The sequence below is a fragment of the Salvelinus fontinalis genome, chromosome 42, assembly GCF_029448725.1.
Source record: "Salvelinus fontinalis isolate EN_2023a chromosome 42, ASM2944872v1, whole genome shotgun sequence".
Classification (NCBI taxonomy): Eukaryota; Metazoa; Chordata; class Actinopteri; order Salmoniformes; family Salmonidae; genus Salvelinus; species Salvelinus fontinalis.
In genome coordinates, this window is record NC_074706.1 from 20706249 (window position 1) to 20724455 (window position 18207).

Consider the following 18207-nt stretch of genomic DNA (forward strand, 5'->3'; position numbering starts at 1 on the left):
ACGCCTGCCCTAAGTGTGGGAAGTGCTTTGCTGAGGCAAACTATGTGAAGAGGCGCCAGACCGTTCACACCAAGGACAAGCCCTTCAAGTGCAAACTATGTTACAAGAGCTTCTCCTTCCTGACTAACCTTACCAGACATAGGAGTGTCCACAATTGGGAGAAATTGAAGCAGGGTGGCATGAGATGTACACAGGGGATGTCTGGAAACCATTCTTTAGCCCTGACATATTATAGTTATCATGTGAAGTGTCTTAGGATAAGGGGGTAATTAACCACATACCCCTCATTAACCCTTTGTTAACTTATCATTTGAAACAGGCTTGTGTAAATACCTGTTTTTAGAGAGACAGTGAACCCAAGCTAGAACAAGTATAGTTTAATATTTACTTTACTGAGGTGATGTAGATGGAATAGTAATTTTATTATTTTCTACTATATTCTTTTTAACACACTGTTCTTTCTAAACAAGCCTGCTCTGAGCCTGAAATATACTGATGAATAGGTTTGATGTGTAATGTAGTAAGCGGAGCTTATTTCAAAGAAAAGCGTACTAAAAAGGTACTGTCTGTACCTTTTTATTTAACCACGCTGCTATGAGGTAAACCAACCAGATCATTGAAGAAAGCCGTTGGTGAGACGCTGGAGAGATAGCGCAAGTGCTATTTAAAACTGAAAGTGCGTCGAGTACAGTACTGAGAAGGATGAGTGGACAACAGTGAAGTCTAAGAATGGAACGAAAAGAGCTAAAATTGTTGTGGAAAATGAGTCTGATGAATCGTTTCTTTTTGGAGTAAGTTTTTGGGACGAGGATGTTCACTTGGGAAACTCTTTTGAAGTCAGGATGGTGAAGAAGGCGCTGGGAAAAGTGGATGCAGTCAGTAACCAGGAGTTGTATATCTAAAGAGCAAAATGAGCGTGCATTGTGGCTCGCGAAATGATCTACCCATGAAGTGGACAGCTTTGATTTTCAGAACAGGGCAACGGTAAAAGTATAATCTCTGGCATCCCGACATTAATATCTCAGGCTGAAAAGTCCAGGTGTAGTTCATGTACGTCGCTTGACCCGTATGGTGGATGGGGAAAACCGAGCAAATTTGATCTGTATTACTGTTGTTTATTAAGAGTATCTCCCGACCTATGTAAAGCTGGGATATATTAGCGGACTAAACTCCACCTCATGGTGAAGGAAGTTTTCTGATGAACTTCACCACTAGTTTTGATCTTTGAGCAACAGCAATGAGCAAACAGTCAGTGGTTGTGTTTGGTTAACATTTTACTGAAAAAGTAAGGATTTCAACAAACAAAGTCACGGAACTACAGAGGACAAACACACGCGTTTAATATTTTTTGTTGAAAGTATTGACCTTGGGCGAATCGATGTAGTCGGAGCTAGATTCCACAAAGCCTGGTCTCGGCTCCACGCATTTGAAGTTCATCAGCACTGGCGGAAAAAGTATGCAATTGTCATATTTCAGTAAAAGGAAAGATACCTTGATAGAAAATTACTCAAGTAAAAGTCACCCAGTAAAATACAAAAGCATTTGGTTTTAAATATACTTATGTATCAAAAGTAAATGTAATAGCTAAAATATACATACGTATAAATAATTTCAAATTCCATTTATTAAACAAACCAGATGGCACCATTTTTGTGTTTTTTATTTACGGATAACCAGGGGCACACTACAACATAATTTACAAACGAAGCATGCGCCAGATCAGAGGCAACAGACAACGAACAGGGATGGCCAGGGATGTTTTCTTACGTGCATGAAATTGACAATTTTCCTGTCATGCTAGCGATTCAAAATGCAACGAGTACTTTGACTGGTACGGAAATTCTATGGAGTAAAACGTACATTTTCTTTAGGAATGTAGTGAAGTAAAATTAGTCAAATATAAATAGTAAAGTACAGACACCCCCAAAAACTACTTAAGTGGCACTTTAAAGTATTTTCACTTAAGTACTTTACACCACTGTTCATCAGAAACTAACTTCACCTGGGAGTTTAGTCCACTAGGATAAATAAAAGATACGCCATGAGAGCGTTCGTGTAAAACCCGCGTTTCAAGTGTTTGCAGACGGGAGGTGTATGTTATTGAAGAGTCTGAATGTAAAATGTTGCAACTGCAGTGGGCATCATATTCCCGACTTCCATGAGTGTCCTGTTAGGGTGAAAGAGGTAGAGGTGTCAAGGATCAGGGCTGACCAGCAGATCTCCTATGTGGAGCTGGGGAGAGTCTAATGGGCAAGTGGCCAGTGGAAATGGTAGTGGATGCACAACATTTACAACAGTAAATGTTCCTCGTCAGTCAAGAGATCTGGATACAGTCATTGTGAAGGTGGATTTTGTAACACTTATTGCCACCGTTATTAATTATATTGTTCGTTGTCTGTGACTGAAAAGTATTAGGGGCATCAATATTTCATGGCAGAAGCACGGGCAAGGATACTGTCGTTGGAAGATGGCACGAACTTCCAGGCTCTTTTCTAAGCCTGTGTAGGGACCTGATTAGAATGTTTAATTTGAACAGAAAAGCAGGTTGATTTCGAACAGTTGAATTTTTTTATCGTTTGACTTAACCACCCCTACAGTAGGTGGCGGCATGCACTTCAAATTGTTGCGAAAGCCATTAAACCAGAGAGGAAGAATAAAAGATAAATAATTCGTCAGTATAAACGGAAGTTAACATTGACCAAGAACAATTCCTTACATTTAGCGTTTTTATTGTGATTTAGACGTTTATTAACACCCTGGAACTCAATATGAATCCCTCGACTGCACAGCATCACAATTTTACACCAGGTAGTCTTTAATTCGCGTTGTCGACAGGACGATATATGTTTTCTAGCTAGCTAGCTAGCTAGCTGCTAACGTTAGCTAACAATGGCTAACTGTATGGTTTTTCACACTCAAATAGCCTCCATCATGGAGGTACTAGCAAATGCTGCGGTGGCAGAGATCTGTAAAATCGTGGACGACGACTATGCAGTGGTTCGTTTGGAAATAACTCAAAGCCAGAAAGAAAACAGGGGATTGCGGAGGAAACTACAGCTACTGGAATTGAAGATGGCACGGGAGCGCGTCCTCGCTAGTCGTCCCAGTAGTGTGAAACTCCTCGACCGATACAGAGGATTTGCAAGAGGTACATTTTGATGTTGCAGAAGGCCGAGGCTGTCGCCCCGTTCCTCTCTGCGCATGTGTTCAGATGTGTGACCCAGAATTGGATCTTGGTCAGTGTTTGGATAGTATGCAATACTTACACTGATTACCTAGCCATCTTGTAAATGTTTTTTTATTTGACCAGGCTTCTTGCACAAAGACAAAATATCATATTCTATATAATATTGTAACCAGATTCTCGATTTACTGAATGTCGTGTTGTCAAACTCAATTAAAAAAATATGCATGGAACAATAAATAAAGAAGTTACAAGAAGTGTTACCTTCCATCCTAGACAGTTTCAATAGTGTATAATATAGCATTGACAGTACCTAACTTAACCACTCCTTTCCCCCAATCACTCTCTCAGGTGAAGGACATCTCACTCGAGGCCACAGGAGCTTTGTGAAGCCAGCGGCACATAACGCGTGTAGAGATGACCAACCCATCACTGTTGACGAGGGGAGTGGAACCTCAACCCAGCACGTTATTGTGATAGAGGTTAGTGTCTTAGTGTAACATAAGAAATTACAGTACATCAAATGTGGCCCGTTTATTTCAGAAAGGCTCCCCTCGGCTATTAATTTGCTTACATGTACATTCTTATATCTAACATATGGGAGCTTGTGAAACTTCCCTTAGATATTGTTATCCAATTAAACTAATTTACTGGTAATAATAACCTCTCTTTTTGTGTCAGTCTGCAGATGCAGAGGCTGCAGGTCCTGGGGTCAAGCTGGAGAGGTCTGAAGAAGAGGAGGACCCACGGCACAGCAGAGACATCCATACTGGAGCGGCCCCTGTAGCCATGGAGGACCTCACCGCCACCGGGCCCGAGCCCAGGACCCGACGCAGCATCACGGAGGTCAGTGGAACTCCGAACACCGTCCTCAAGTCAGAGACGGACACAGAGACGTTATCTGTAACACAAAGACTTTTGCACACAGGATGTGACCACAGGTCATACCCAGGAGGCTGGGGCGACTGGGCTGTCCTCCTGTTCCCAGCTCAGAATATTTACTTTATGATAACCTGAGCTCGAGGGCGGTTCAAGTTATTTCCCATTGAGACTCAGGTGACGCGTTAGAGGCTGGCAGTGATCTGTCTTGTTCTTACACTACAGAGATGGACCCTGGCAACATATCTCTGGGTTTAGAGACACAGACTGATCTGTCTAGAGGGGACTGGAACCAGTACAGTAGTAGTGTGTACTATGAAGGGTGCCAAGATAAGAGAGGTTATAGTCATTGATGAAGTGACTGTGAAAGTGGAGGGTGATGCTCCTCCCACATGGAATGTGGATGAGACTCCCTCAGGAGAAGGACACTCGCAAGGTAGAGATTTCTTAGATTATAGGGAAAGCTTAGAGACAAATCCAAATGTCGCGACCCACTCCCCTTTACACACACTCAGGGATCAAGACCCAGTCTCCACGTTGATGGGGCCTTCCAATTCACACGACCGCCATGTCCTTTTCGATCAGGTATTGAACTCAAAGGACCAAGTGCTCAGGCTCAAGGAGGGGGAGCAACAACAGGTGGTAAAGAGAAACGGTTCCTCTGCATGTTCTGTAACAAAGGCTTCAGCTGCCCCCAGAAAGTGGAGATCCACCAGAGGTTCCACACAGGGGTGAAACCCTTCAGCTGTACCCAGTGTCACATGTGCTTCGCCCAGGCATGCAACCTGAAGAGGCACCAGAGGGTCCACACAGGGGAGAAATCCTTCAGCTGTACCCAGTGTCAGATGAGGTTCACCCACTAGAACAAGCTAAAGATGCATCTGAAGGTCCACACAGGAAAAAGGCTGTAAGCCTGTATGCGCTGCAGGAAGAGGTTCTCATAGAGGAGCTACCTCAGGATACATAGGCAGAAAAAACAATCCACTCAATAGCTTCTGACGTTTAGATCAAATCCTGCACTAAAGATTAATTTTCATTGTCAGCAGAAAATATCTACAGATGCATTTAGAATAGTGAGAGTAACATATTTCAGTGTTGAATATTCCTGGGTAGAATATTGTATCCAGACATTGTGATATATAAGCCTAAAAAGTCTGTTACATATTGTGTTTGTACTGTGTAGGCTATATGATGTTCATACAGATTGAGACATATTTGAAATGTACATTTTAAATTTCAACAGTTGCTCTGTTTCTGCGCATTAGCTAATTAAAATCATTGATTTACTTGCACGTGATAGTAGGTTATAGTTTATTTAACTAGGCAAATCAGTTAAGAACAAGTTCTTATTTTACAATGACTGTCTACCCCGGCCAAACCCTCACCTAACCCGCCCTATGGGACTCCCGATCACGGCCGGTTGTGATACAACCTGGGATCGGGCCTGTAGTGACGCCTCTAGCACTGAGATGCAGTGCCTTAGACCACTGCGCAACTCGGGAGCCCAAAATTGTATCTGGTCCCATCAGATAACCTTCTACATGTTAGTCCTATGTTAACCTCACCAGATAACAGTGATTATTTCCTGGAACAAGTTCTGCATCAGCCAATTATAAATGTTGACGTAGATTGAGGTGAACAAACACTAGCATCAGAGTGACCTTAAAGTCAAGCACTCTCATTATCCTCCTACTGATGGCAGTATTGCAGTAACAGTGTTAGTTATTTTTTTTTAAAGTTGATCACCAGTCCGGACTCAAACCCACGTTGGCGAGCATCCACACTAGAGGAAAGTTTATCGTTTATCTTCTAAAGCAGGGCCGGTCCTAGCTTTTGGGGGCCCTAAGCGAGATTTGGTTGGGGGGCCCACCACCTCACGGCAAATTTTTTTTGCCCTTTGACGGCAGAGAGAGAATTTCAGTTTTAAAGTTGCTGTAATTCTACACATTTTGCCATGGGGCGCAGGCCGCTTATGCCTTGGATTGTCCCTGTTCTACAATATCAATATCTCAAAGTGCTGTACAGAAACCCAGCCTAAAACCCCTAACAGCAAGAAATGCAGGTGTAGAAGCACGCCTGTCAATCAACTGATCAACGCATCCTACTGCACGCTGTAGGCCTATTAATAAGGTAGTACCACAATACCATTCACTGCTTTCAGGGTGTCCATAGTCATAGAGACAACTGAAAGTAAGAAGCTAGATATTAGGCTTACACTAAATGTGTGAAGAGGAGAAGTGCAAATGAAGATTACCAATACATTTTATGAGTAGCTTCTTGTTGCTGACCGACACACAGGCTACTGGCACTGCTACATAAATAATCGTTGCTACTATATTACATAGAATTGTAGGCTACATTTACAATGTTTTAGATGCATTTTATAATCTACTTTTTCAGTCGAGGACCCACGGTGGAGTGCTTTTTCCTCAAATGAAATCCTTGCCCAGAGGGGGATTCGAACTCGCGGCCATCATACCTTGCCATCTCTGGGTTTACTGCCTTAGTGGATTACACCACCAATTAGTGATGGCAGTAAGGGTAAATTACAACTATTTGACAAGACCACAGGCATCTTCAACCTTTTTTTTTTTAAACGATGAATGAATATTAACTTAAATGTTGTAGAACCTACATCTTTATTGCTGAACCGTGTCTAACATTAGTACTAACAGCTAGTAGCCTTGTCAAGGATGCATCAATTCAATATTGGCATGTTGTTACGGAACAAAAGGCGACCTTGAATTTGTTGGTTTAAAATATCCCTGGTGTCCAGGGTTGACCTATTTTAAGAAATACCATTTGTTGGGTGATATAAAGTCTAAGATCTTTGATAGGCTGATGTGGAATTGTGTTCCAGGAAATAATCAGTCATCTGGTGAGGTTAGCATAGGGCTAACATGTACCAGGTTATCTGATGGGACCAGCTACAATCCAGCGTTCTATCACGTGCACGTAAATTGACGATTTGAATTGGCTGATGCACATTTTGTGACAGAGCAACTGTTTGAATTTAATGTTAGTTTCTAATGTTCACAAGTATGGCCCATCCATCATTAAAGTGTGTATTTTCTGGGTGTACGTACCTGGGGGAGTGTATGTCTGTGTAATCTGTATTACCTCTCTTCCAGGAGGAGGAGGGTCCAGAGGTGCTGCTTGTGAAGGAGGAGGGGTGTGAGAGTCTGGGGAACCCTGAGGGGACCATGGTCATGGAGAACAACCAGACTACACCTCCTGAACCCACAGAGGAACCAGCTGAGCAGCACAGGACCACACACAGTCTCACTGAGGTGAGCCCACTGTGAACTACTGTCTGAATGGTATTAGGTCAGGGTCTGTATCCACAAAGCCTCTCAGGATAGGAGTGCTGATCTAGGATCAGTTTAGCCTTTTAGATCATAATGATTAAGATCATATGGAAAGATCCTAGATCAGCACCCCTACTCTGAGACTCTTTGTGGATACGGGCCCAGGTCTTCATACATGTTGTCTTAAGTGTGGGACCATACCTTTTGAATTTTCAAACCATTAAATAGTGTCAAGTAATCAAATCAACTAACATGTTTGCATAGTGCTCACAGCAATCCATCATTGCCCAATCAGAAGATGCTCCATAGCAGGGTGCTCATATCAGATGTCTTGATCCAACATTTTCTCACTCTGTATCTCTTACAGTCAGTAGACATGGAGGATGGGAAGCCTGATCTGCTGCTGGTCAAAGAGGAGATGATAGAGGACGGACCAGAGAGCATTGATCTGCTGAGTGGACTAAAGATGGGGGAGCAAGGTAAGGGAGAAATACATATAGCCTCCATACAGTAATAGATCTTCAATGGGAATAGTAATACATACAGCACATTGAAGTGATGCACCTAGGTTTTTTCTTTTTCTTAATTCATTAAATCAAATCAATACAATTCTATAACATATGAACTTGACTAAAAAAAACCTCCATATGTAGAGTTCTCTGCCATGTTCGTAAAGTCGAAACTTTTCCTACAGGTGGTTGGCTGGAGGTTAACAGAGGAGACTGGGTGGACATCTTGGATTCCCAGAACCAGACTGGTGCAGCCAAGGGTCCAGGGGACAATGTCACTGAGCAGGACAGGACTAGAGGCAACATAGTGGAGGTCAGTGGATGGGACAGCGTCCTCAACTCTGGGCTGGGGAACAACACTGTTAATCACAACCAGAAACAGACAGTCGAACACAAAACAACAACCAAACTTAGTCTCCATGACAGCAGACTGGCTGAGACCAGGGTGAGGTGTAGATTTGGTCTGCGGGGATGGGGAGGTGTCCGTATGTGGCGAGAGAGAACAGACACAGACTCGGCTAGCGATGCTCCGTCATGCTCCTATAGTTGTGATTCAGAGAGACTGATGGCGCCTCAGGTTAACCCTCTAACAGGTGCTGCCTTCAACCTGCCTTCTATAGGATCTATCAACTGGAACATGGACCCTGCGACAACACAGACACTTCCTGGCCTTCATCCTCCTCACACTCTCCTAATGTTAAACCAGACATCAGACAATGCCAGTGCCTCAACACTAAATGGCTACACAAGCCCATTGACAAATGACAGTAGTAGTAACACTGTCAGTAGATCCGGTGGCAAAGAGAAGCGCTTCCCGTGTTCATTCTGTGGAAAAGCCTTCAGTTTCCCCAAACAGATGGAGATCCACCAGAGGATGCACACAGGGGAGAAACCATTTGGCTGCCACCTTTGCCGGGCTAGTTTCTCCCATTCGTCCAACTTGAAGAGGCACCAGAGAGTCCACACAGGGGAGAAACCCTACAGCTGTCCCCAGTGTGAGAAGAGGTTCTCACGCCAGCACGATCTCAAGATGCACCTGAAGGTCCACACTTGAGAGAGGCCGTTCACCTGTACGCACTGCAGGAAAAGGTTTTCAGAGAGGAGCTACCTCAGGATACACCAGCAGAAAATGCACATGGTCCATGAATTGTGTATACCCACTGGGTACACCACGTCATTTCAACATGTAGAATTGGTTAATATTTGGTAGATACTTGGTTGATCAATGAGATTCCAATCTATTTTCACCTACTCAAAATGACAGTTAATTGTTTGTTGAATTCCCAATGTGTTATCACTATGATTTCAAGCATCGAAAAGTAAAAACAAATTCCAATAGAAAAATCTGTCAGATTTTTGGTTTAGTTGTCACTTGTGTTATCACTGAGCTTTCAACCATGGGAATACAATGTCAGATATTGTTTATTTATACAACAACTTAATGTGTTATGACTGTGATTGCTCTAAAAGCACTACCAAATGGCCACTATGGTTGTCCACCGCATTCAGCCAAGTGTGTAACATCCTAAGGTGTCTGAAAATATTGGTGGAAAATGTTGTTTTATTTAGTCAGTACACATATCCCCCCCAACCCCCCCCCCCCCCCCCGCGGCTCACCATTTTAAAGCTAGTTAAGGAGGAAAATGATGCCTTTAAAGCCTGAATGGAGGACGCTTTATGTACGACCCGGTCCACAGGGGAAACGAGTGTATTACCGGGAACGCACATCAAACCTAGACGATAGTGCAGATCTAGCGGCCACTATCGGCTGGCTGTCCTGTAGTGGTGCACTATAGTGGTGCAATTGCCCTCATACTTGAGACACTGGCGATCTCATAAAACAACTATCTTAACTTGAAATTGGTGCTGGCTATTCGGATATCTCTCTTAGCAACCTAGATGTTGTTTCAGCAATAAGGCATGAGAGGGAATTATCAGGAATTATCCTGTGATAACTCCCGACTAAGGGCTGTTCTTATGCCCAAGGCAAAGCCAAGGCCCGGGTAAACAGCCCTTAGGAGCTAGTTATCACACAATAATTCCCAGGTTCTCATGCCTTATTTCTTAAATAAAACATTTGTATACATACATACATACATATATACATATATATAGCTGAAGTTGGTAGATGGTACATACACTTAGGTTGGAGTCATCAGACCTTGTTTTTCAACCACTCTACAAATGTCTTGTTAACAAACTTGAGTTTTGGCGAGTCGGTTAGGACATCTACTTTGTGCATGACACAAAGTCAGCCAAGACCTCAGAATTATTTTGTAGACCTCCACAAGTCTGGTTCATCCTTGGGAGCAATTTCCAAACGCCTGAAGGTACCACATTCATCTGTACAAACAATAGTACGCAAGTATAAACACCATGGGACCAATCAGCCATCATACCGCTCAGGAAGGAGACGCGTTCTGTCTCCTAGAGATGAACGTACTTTGGTGTGAAAAGTGCAAATCAATCCCAGAACAACCGCAACGGACCTTGTGAAGATGCTGGAGGAAACGGGTACAAAAGTATCTATATCCACAGTAAAAGGAGTCCTATATCGACATAACGTGAAAGGCCGCTCAGCAAGGAAGAAGCTACTGCTCCAAAACCACCATTAAAAAAAAAAAAAAAAAGCCAGACTACGGTTTGCAACTGCACATGGGGACAAAGATCATACTTTTTGGAGAAATGTCCTCTGGTCTGATAAAACAAAAATAGAACTGTTTGGCCATAATAACCATCGTTATGTTTGGAGGAAAAAGGGGGAGGCTTGCAAGCCGAAGAACACTATCCCAACTGTGAAGCATGGGGGTGGCAGTATCATGCTGCAGGAGGGACTGGTGCACTTCACAAAATAGATGGCATCATGAGGATGGAAAATTATGGGGATATATTGAAGCAACATCTTAAGACATCAGTCAGGAAGTTAAAGCTTGGTCGCAAATGGGTCTTCCAAATGGACAATGACCCCAAGCATACTTCCAAAGTTGATTCAAAATGGCTTGAGGACAACATAGTCCCCAATGCCCTGACCACAATCCTATAGAAAATTTGTGGGCAGAACTGAAAAAGCGTGTGCTTGCAAGGAGGCCTACAAACCTGACTCCGTTACACCAGCTCTGTCAGGAGGAATGGGCCAAAATTCACCCAACTTATTGTGGGAAGCTTGTGGAAGGCTACCCGAAACGTTTGACCCAAGATAAACAATTTAAAGCCAATGCTACCAAATTCTAATTGAGTGTATGTACATTTCTGACCCACTGGGAATGTGATGAAAGAAATAAAAGCTGAAATAAATCTTTCTCTCTACTATTATTCTGACATTTCACATTCTTAAAATAAAGTGGTGATCCTAACTGACCTAAGACAGGGAATTTTTACTAGTAATAGTCAATGATGAATATCAAGCTAAGTAAAATTCTTATAGTGGATATTACGTTGAAGATGACTTTGTTACAAAAGTAAAAATAAAAACAATTATACATTCGCGACTTGTTTCAAATCCAATGTATTTTCCACGTAGATTCCATGTCACAAAACTTTGACAAATTATGATGAAACAATGTTGAATTAACCAGTTTGTGCCCAGTGGGTAGTAATGTAGTACTAGTTAGTTAGTTTGTAGTTCATTCTGTTGGTTTTGGATGTAGTAGGGAGCTGGATGAGATGAACTGAGGAAAGAATGAGTATGTGATGGTGTCTGTCACTTTTCATCACTTTAGTATTTTAACCTGTCTAGCCCCGGGGTGCCGCTAGCGGCACACCCCCCCCCACCCCCACTGAAAAGGCAGAGCCGCGAAATTCAAAAAAAAAAATATTTTTTTAATATTTAACTTTCACACATTAAAGTCCAATACAGCTAATGAAAGACACAGATCTTGTGAATCCAGCCAACATGTCCGATTTTTAAAATGTTTTACAGGGAAGACACAATGTAAAGATGTAAATCTATTAGCTAAACACATTAGCATAATCCACCATCTTTTCTTTGTCCACCAACACCAGGAGCTATCACCAATTCGGCTAAACTAAGATATTGATAGCCACCAACCAAGAAAAAACCTCCTCAGATGACAGTCTGATAACATATTTATGGTATAGGATAGGTTTTGTTAGAAAAATGTGCATATTTCAGGTAGATGTCATAATTTACAATTGCACCCACCGTCACAAATGGACTAGAATAATTACAATGAGCAACGTGTTTACCTAACTACTAATCATCAAACATTTCGTAAAAATACACAGCATACACTAATCGAAAGACACAGATAATATTTCAGATTTTCTAAGTGTCTTACAGCGAAAACACAATAAATCGTTATATTAGCATTGCACATGTGCAAACATTACCCCAGCATTGATTCTAGCCAAAGAGAGCGATAACGTAAACATCGCCAAAATATATTAATTTTTTCACTAACCTTCTCAGAATTCTTCAGATGACACTCCTGTAACATCACATTACAACATACATATACAGTTTGTTCGAAAATGTGCATATTTAGCCACCAAAATCATAGTTAGACAATGAGAAAAGTAGCCCAGCTGGTCAGAAAATGTCGTGCGCCATATTAGACAGTGATCTAGTCGTATACATAAATACTCATAAACGTGACTAAAAAATATAGGGTGGACAGCGATTGATAGACAATTTAATTCTTAATACAATCGCAGAATTACATTTTTTAAATTATCCTTACTTTTCAATACAGTTTGCGCCAAGCGAAGCTACGTCAAAAAAGATGGCGTCCTAAGCCACTAACATTTTTCGACAAACTCGATTTATCATAATAAATTGTTCCTACTTTGAGCTGTTCTTCCATCAGAATCTTGGTCAAAGAATCCTTTCTTGGGTCTAATCGTCTTTTGGTCGAAAGCTGTCCTCTTGCCATGTAGAAATGCACATTGCGTTCGGCATGAACTGGAACGGTGCCCAGAGATTCACAGTGTCTCAGAAATAAATGTCCCAAAATCGCACTAAACGGATATAAATTGCTATAAAACGCTTTAAATTAACTACCTTATGATGTTTTTAACTCCTATAACGAGTAAAAATATGACCGGAGAAATATAACTGGCTACACTAATGCTTGGAAAAACAGTAGGTCGGTGTCCTCCGCGCGCCTGACGCACCTAGAAAAGAGTTCCTACCTACAGGATTTTTTCATTTATAGTGGCTGTGATTGGGCAATCGATACCATTCAAAGCGTCATCACGTAAAGGCATCCAGGGGAAGACGTAAGCAGTGTCCGTATACTCATAGCAATAAGTGGCCTTAAAACTGACTCCAGAACAGGGGCCAAAATGTGTGAAATCTGACTCCATGTCAGGGAAATTGCTGTAGAATGAGTTCTGTTCCACTCAGAGACAAAATTTCAACGCCTATAGAAACTATAGACTGTTTTCTATCCAATAATAGTAATAATATGCATATTGTACGATAAAGAATTTTGTAGGAAGCCGTTTCAAAAATTACACGATTTCCATAAATAGTGACAACAGCACCCCCTAGCCTTGACAAATTATGATGAAACAATGTTGAATTAACCAGTTTGTGCCCAGTGGGTAGTAACGTGTAATGTAGTACTAGTTAGTTAGTTTGTAGTTCATTCTGTTGGTTTTGGATGTAGTAGGGAGCTGGATGAGATGAACTGAGGAAAGAATGAGTATGATGAGTATGTGATGGTGTCTGTCACTTTTCATCACTTTAGTATTTTAACACACTTTGTCCCTTTAGGTGTTTTTAGACAATCATAGTGCCTTAATTCATGTTTATTTGACATGAAGCTGTGTGTAATGTTGAACTTTTTCCAAAGTATTCTAAAATTAATTTGATCAAAGCGAAGTTACCATGGTGAGAAGTTACTCTACTTGTCATGTATCGTTTTGTGCAATCATAAAAATGATTCTAATGCCATTTTGTGTAAAAGAATACTAAATTGGCTCTGCTGACTAACTTGGTTATTTTGTATCATTTGCAGACTGTTTGGACTTAGACAGACAGACAGACAGACATGTATCTGTATATAACTAAGCAAAAAAAGAAACGTCCCTTTTTCAGGACCCTGTTTTTCAAAGATAATTCGTAAAAATCCAAATAACTTCACAGATCTTCATTGTAAAGGGTTTAAACACTGTTTCCCATGCTTGTTCAATGAACCATAAACAATTAATGAACCTGCACCCGTGGAGCGGTCGTTAAGACACTAACAGCTTACAGACAGACGGTAGGCAATTAAGGTCACAGTTCTGAAAACCTAGGACACTAAAGAGGCCTTACTGACTCTGAAAAACACAAAAATTAAGAGGCCCAGGGTCCCTGCTCATCTGCGTGAACGTGCCTTAGGCATGCTGCAAAGAGGCATGAGGATTGCAGATGTGGCCAGGGCAATAAATTGCAATGTCCGTACTGTGAGACGCCCACATGTAACAACACCTGCACAGGATTGGTACATCCAAACATCACACCTGCGGGACAGGTACAGGATGGCAACAACTGCCCGGGTTACACCAGGAACGCACACTCTCTTCATCAGTGCTCAGACTGTCCGCAATAGGCTGAGAGAGGCTGGACTGAGGACTTGTAGGCCTGTTGTAAGGCAGGTCCTCACCAGACATCACCGGCAACAACGTCGCCTATGGTCACAAACCCACAGTCGCTGGACCAGACAGGACTGGCAAAAAGTGCTCTTCACTGACAAATCGTGGTTTTGTCTCACTAGAGGTGATGGTCGGATTTGCGTTTATCGTCGAAGGAATGAGCGTTACACCGATGCCTGGAGAGGGAGCGATTTGGATGTGGAGGGTCCGTCATGGTCTGTTGCGGTGTGTCACAGCGTCATCGGACTGAGCTTGTTGTCATTGCAGACAATCTCAACGCTGTGCGTTACAGGGAAGACATCCTCCTCCCTCATGTGGTACCCTTCCTGCAGGCTCATCCTGACATGACCCTCCAGCATGACAATGCCACCAGCCATATTGCTCGTTCTGTGCGTGATTTCCTGCAAGACAGGAATGTCAGTGTTCGGCCATGGCCAACGAAGAGCCCAGATCTCAATCCCATTGAGCACGTCTGGGACCTGTTGGATCGGAGGGTGAGGGCTAGGGCCATTCCCCCTCAGAAATGTCTGGGAACTTGCAGGTGCCTTGGTGGAAGAGTGGGGTAACATCTCACAGCAAGAACTGGCCAATCTGGTGCAGTCCATGAGGAGATGCACTGCAGTACTGAATGCAGCTGGTGCCACACCAGATACTGACTTACTTTTGATTTTGACCCCCCCCCCCCCCCCCCCCCCCCCCCCCCCCTTTGTTCAGGGACACATTATTCCATTTCTGTTAGTCACATGTTTGTGGAACTTGTTCAGTTTTTGTCTGTTGAATCTTATGTTCATACAAATATTTACACATGTTAAGTTTGCTGACAATAAACGCAGTTGACAGTAAGAGGACGTTTCTTTTTTTGCTGAGTTATATATACTGCTCAAAAAAATAAAGGGAACACTTAAACAACACAATGTAACTCCAAGTCAATCACACTTCTGTGAAATCAAACTGTCCACTTAGGAAGCAACACTGATTGACAATAAATTTCACATGCTGTTGTGCAAATGGAATAGACAAAAGGTGAAAATTATAGGCAATTAGCAAGACACCCCCAAAAAAGGAGTGATTCTGCAGGTGGTGACCACAGACCACTTCTCAGTTCCTATGCTTCCTGGCTGATGTTTTGGTCACTTTTGAATGCTGGCGGTGCTCTCACTCTAATGGTAGCATGAGACGGAGTCTACAACCCACACAAGTGGCTCAGGTAGTGCAGTTCATCCAGGATGGCACATCAATGCGAGCTGTGGCAAAAAGGTTTGCTGTGTCTGTCAGCGTAGTGTCCAGAGCATGGAGGCGCTACCAGGAGACAGGCCAGTACATCAGGAGACGTGGAGGAGGCCGTAGGAGGGCAACAACCCAGCAGCAGGACCGCTACCTCCGCCTTTGTGCAAGGAGGTGCACTGCCAGAGCCCTGCAAAATGACCTCCAGCTGGCCACAAATGTGCATGTGTCAGCATATGGTCTCACAAGGGGTCTGAGGATCTCATCTCGGTACCTAATGGCAGTCAGGCTACCTCTGGCGAGCACATGGAGGGCTGTGCGGCCCCACAAAGAAATGCCACCCCACACCATGACTGACCCATCGCCAAACCGGTCATGCTGGAGGATGTTGCAGGCAGCAGAACGTTCTCCACGGCGTCTCCAGACTCTGTCACGTGCTCAGTGTGAACCTGCTTTCATCTGTGAAGAGCACAGGGCGCCAGTGGCGAATTTGCCACTTGGTGTTCTCTGGCAAATGCCAAACGTCCTGCATGGTGTTGGGCTGTAAACACAACCCCCACCTGTGGACGTCGGGCCCTCATACCACCCTCATGGAGTCTGTTTCTGACCGTTTGAGCAGACACATGCACATTTGTGGCCTGCTGGATGTCATTTTGCAGGGCGCTGGCAGTGCACCTCCTTGCACAAAGGCGGAAGTAGCGGTCCTGCTGCTGGGTTGTTGCCCTCCTACGGCCTCCTCCACGTCTCCTGATGTACTGGCCTGTCTCCTGGTAGCGCCTCCATGCTCTGGACACTACGCTGACAGACACAGCAAACCTTTTTGCCACAACTCGCATTGATTTGCCATCCTGGATGAACTGCACTACCTGAGCCACTTGTGTGGGTTGTAGACTCCGTCTCATGCTACCACTAGAGTGAGAGCACCGCCAGCATTCAAGTGACCAAAACATCAGCCAGGAAGCATAGGAACTGAGAAGTGGTCTGTGGTCACCACCTGCAGAATCACTCCTATTTTGGGGGTGTCTTGTTAATTGCCTATAATTTCCACCTTTTGTCTATTCCATTTGCACAACAGCATGTGAAATTTATTGTCAATCAGTGTTGCTTCCTAAGTGGACAGTTTGATTTCACAGAAGTGTGATTGACTTGAAGTTACATTGTGTTGTTTAAGTGTTCCCTTTATTTTTTTGAGCAGTGTATAATAACTCCCAATAGCTCCATATTGTTAGGTTCTTGAATCACAGTATTAGAGATGGGCTTGACTGTGGTTAACATTTTATATCTTGTCATGTTTTTGTGGACAGGAAAGAGTTTCTTATATAAACCTTTATATGCTCTTCTGAAAAATCTTTATTTACAGTCTCCAGTCCATGAGGACCTACTGATATCTGATGTTACTGGCAGAAGAGACTGGACCTATGAAGCGGCTGGTCACAAACCCTGGCACCAGATCAGGACCATGGATCAGGAACCGTTGCTCTTCCTTTCCGAGTCAGAACCAGGACCCAACCCCGAGGGACAGAGACTCCACCACCACACAGAACACAACCAGTGGACAGGTGGACTGAACCACCTCAGTCCTGGTAGTCATCAGAGAGACAGAGCTGATAGAGATAGACCCTCCTGTTCCTATGATACAAACACCACAGTATCCATGATGAACAGAGCAGGTCACCCTGGGCTTCAGCCTTCACATAGAGTGGTGGGAGACCCCCTTGGTGGTAGTCTATCAGCAAATCTGTCTTCTCCTTTAGGGTCTCATCTAATGCCTAGTGACTGGGTTCATAGAAGACCTGGGTCTAGCCTGCCTCAGTTACCTCACGGTTACCCCACAAATACAGACAGGGTCACGATGGGCGTTCACCATGAGAGGTTCCTAGCCTATAACACAGCACACAATACCAACAACACACAAACAATGACTAGAGGTCAAGGAGGGAGCTCAAAGACGAACCACCTGAATGTGGTGGCTCCTGCTTCTACCACCTCTGGTGTCATTGCGTCACAATGTGGGAAGTCGAGCATTACGACTGACGCCGACAAGCCGTACGCCTGCCCCACATGTGGAAAACGCTTCGCTCATGCGTACTATGTGAAGACTCATCAAACTGTTCACACCAAGGACAAGCCCTTCAAGTGCAAACTGTGTTACAAGAGCTTCTCCTTCCTGACTAGCCTTATCAGACATAGGACTGTCCACAACGGGGAGAAATTGTAGCAGTGTGGCTTGAGATGTACGCAGGGGATATCCGGGAACTATTCTTTAGCTAAAATGTTATAGTTATCACGTGAAGTGTCTTGGGGTAATTAACCACATACCCCTGATTAATCTTTTGTTAACTTGTCATTTGAAACAGGCTTGTGTAAATCTGTTTTTAGAGACTGTAAACCTAGGCTAGTTCAAGCACAACTGAATAGTTACCTTACTTAGTAGACGTAATAAAGTCATTATTTTCTACTCTATTCTTGCTAACATTTTTATTTCTAAACAAGTCTCGTCTGA

At 43.3% G+C, this 18207-nt stretch overlaps 1 protein-coding gene across 2 annotated transcripts; it reads left to right on the forward strand.

Moving 5' to 3' along the window:
- The first annotated feature begins 2652 nt into the window (after positions 1 to 2652).
- Positions 2653 to 18167, forward strand: LOC129840996 (uncharacterized). Of its 2 annotated transcripts, none has more exons than XM_055909080.1 (7): positions 2653 to 3148; positions 3536 to 3666; positions 3866 to 4030; positions 7195 to 7353; positions 7739 to 7850; positions 8066 to 8193; positions 8501 to 8659. In XM_055909080.1, the coding sequence occupies exons 1-7, from the start codon at positions 2890 to 2892 to the stop codon at positions 8573 to 8575; spliced, it is 1029 nt and encodes a 342-aa protein (XP_055765055.1). In that variant the 5' UTR covers positions 2653 to 2889; the 3' UTR covers positions 8576 to 8659. The 2 variants fall into 2 exon arrangements, with proteins under 2 accessions (XP_055765055.1, XP_055765054.1); XM_055909079.1 differs by lacking the exon at positions 8501 to 8659 and adding an exon at positions 17065 to 18167 and having other exon boundaries at positions 2657 to 3148.
- The last annotated feature ends 40 nt before the right edge of the window (positions 18168 to 18207 follow it).

Bases quoted from the DNA above. Each gene is read 5' to 3' on its own strand.
- LOC129840996 (XM_055909079.1), top strand. From the start codon at position 2,890: ATGGCTAACTGTATGGTTTTTCACACTCAAATAGCCTCCATCATGGAG. The intron at 3,667-3,865 runs GTTAGTGTCTTA...TTTTTGTGTCAG, and splicing joins AGCACGTTATTGTGATAGAG to TCTGCAGATGCAGAGGCTGC. The intron at 7,354-7,738 runs GTGAGCCCACTG...TATCTCTTACAG, and splicing joins CCACACACAGTCTCACTGAG to TCAGTAGACATGGAGGATGG.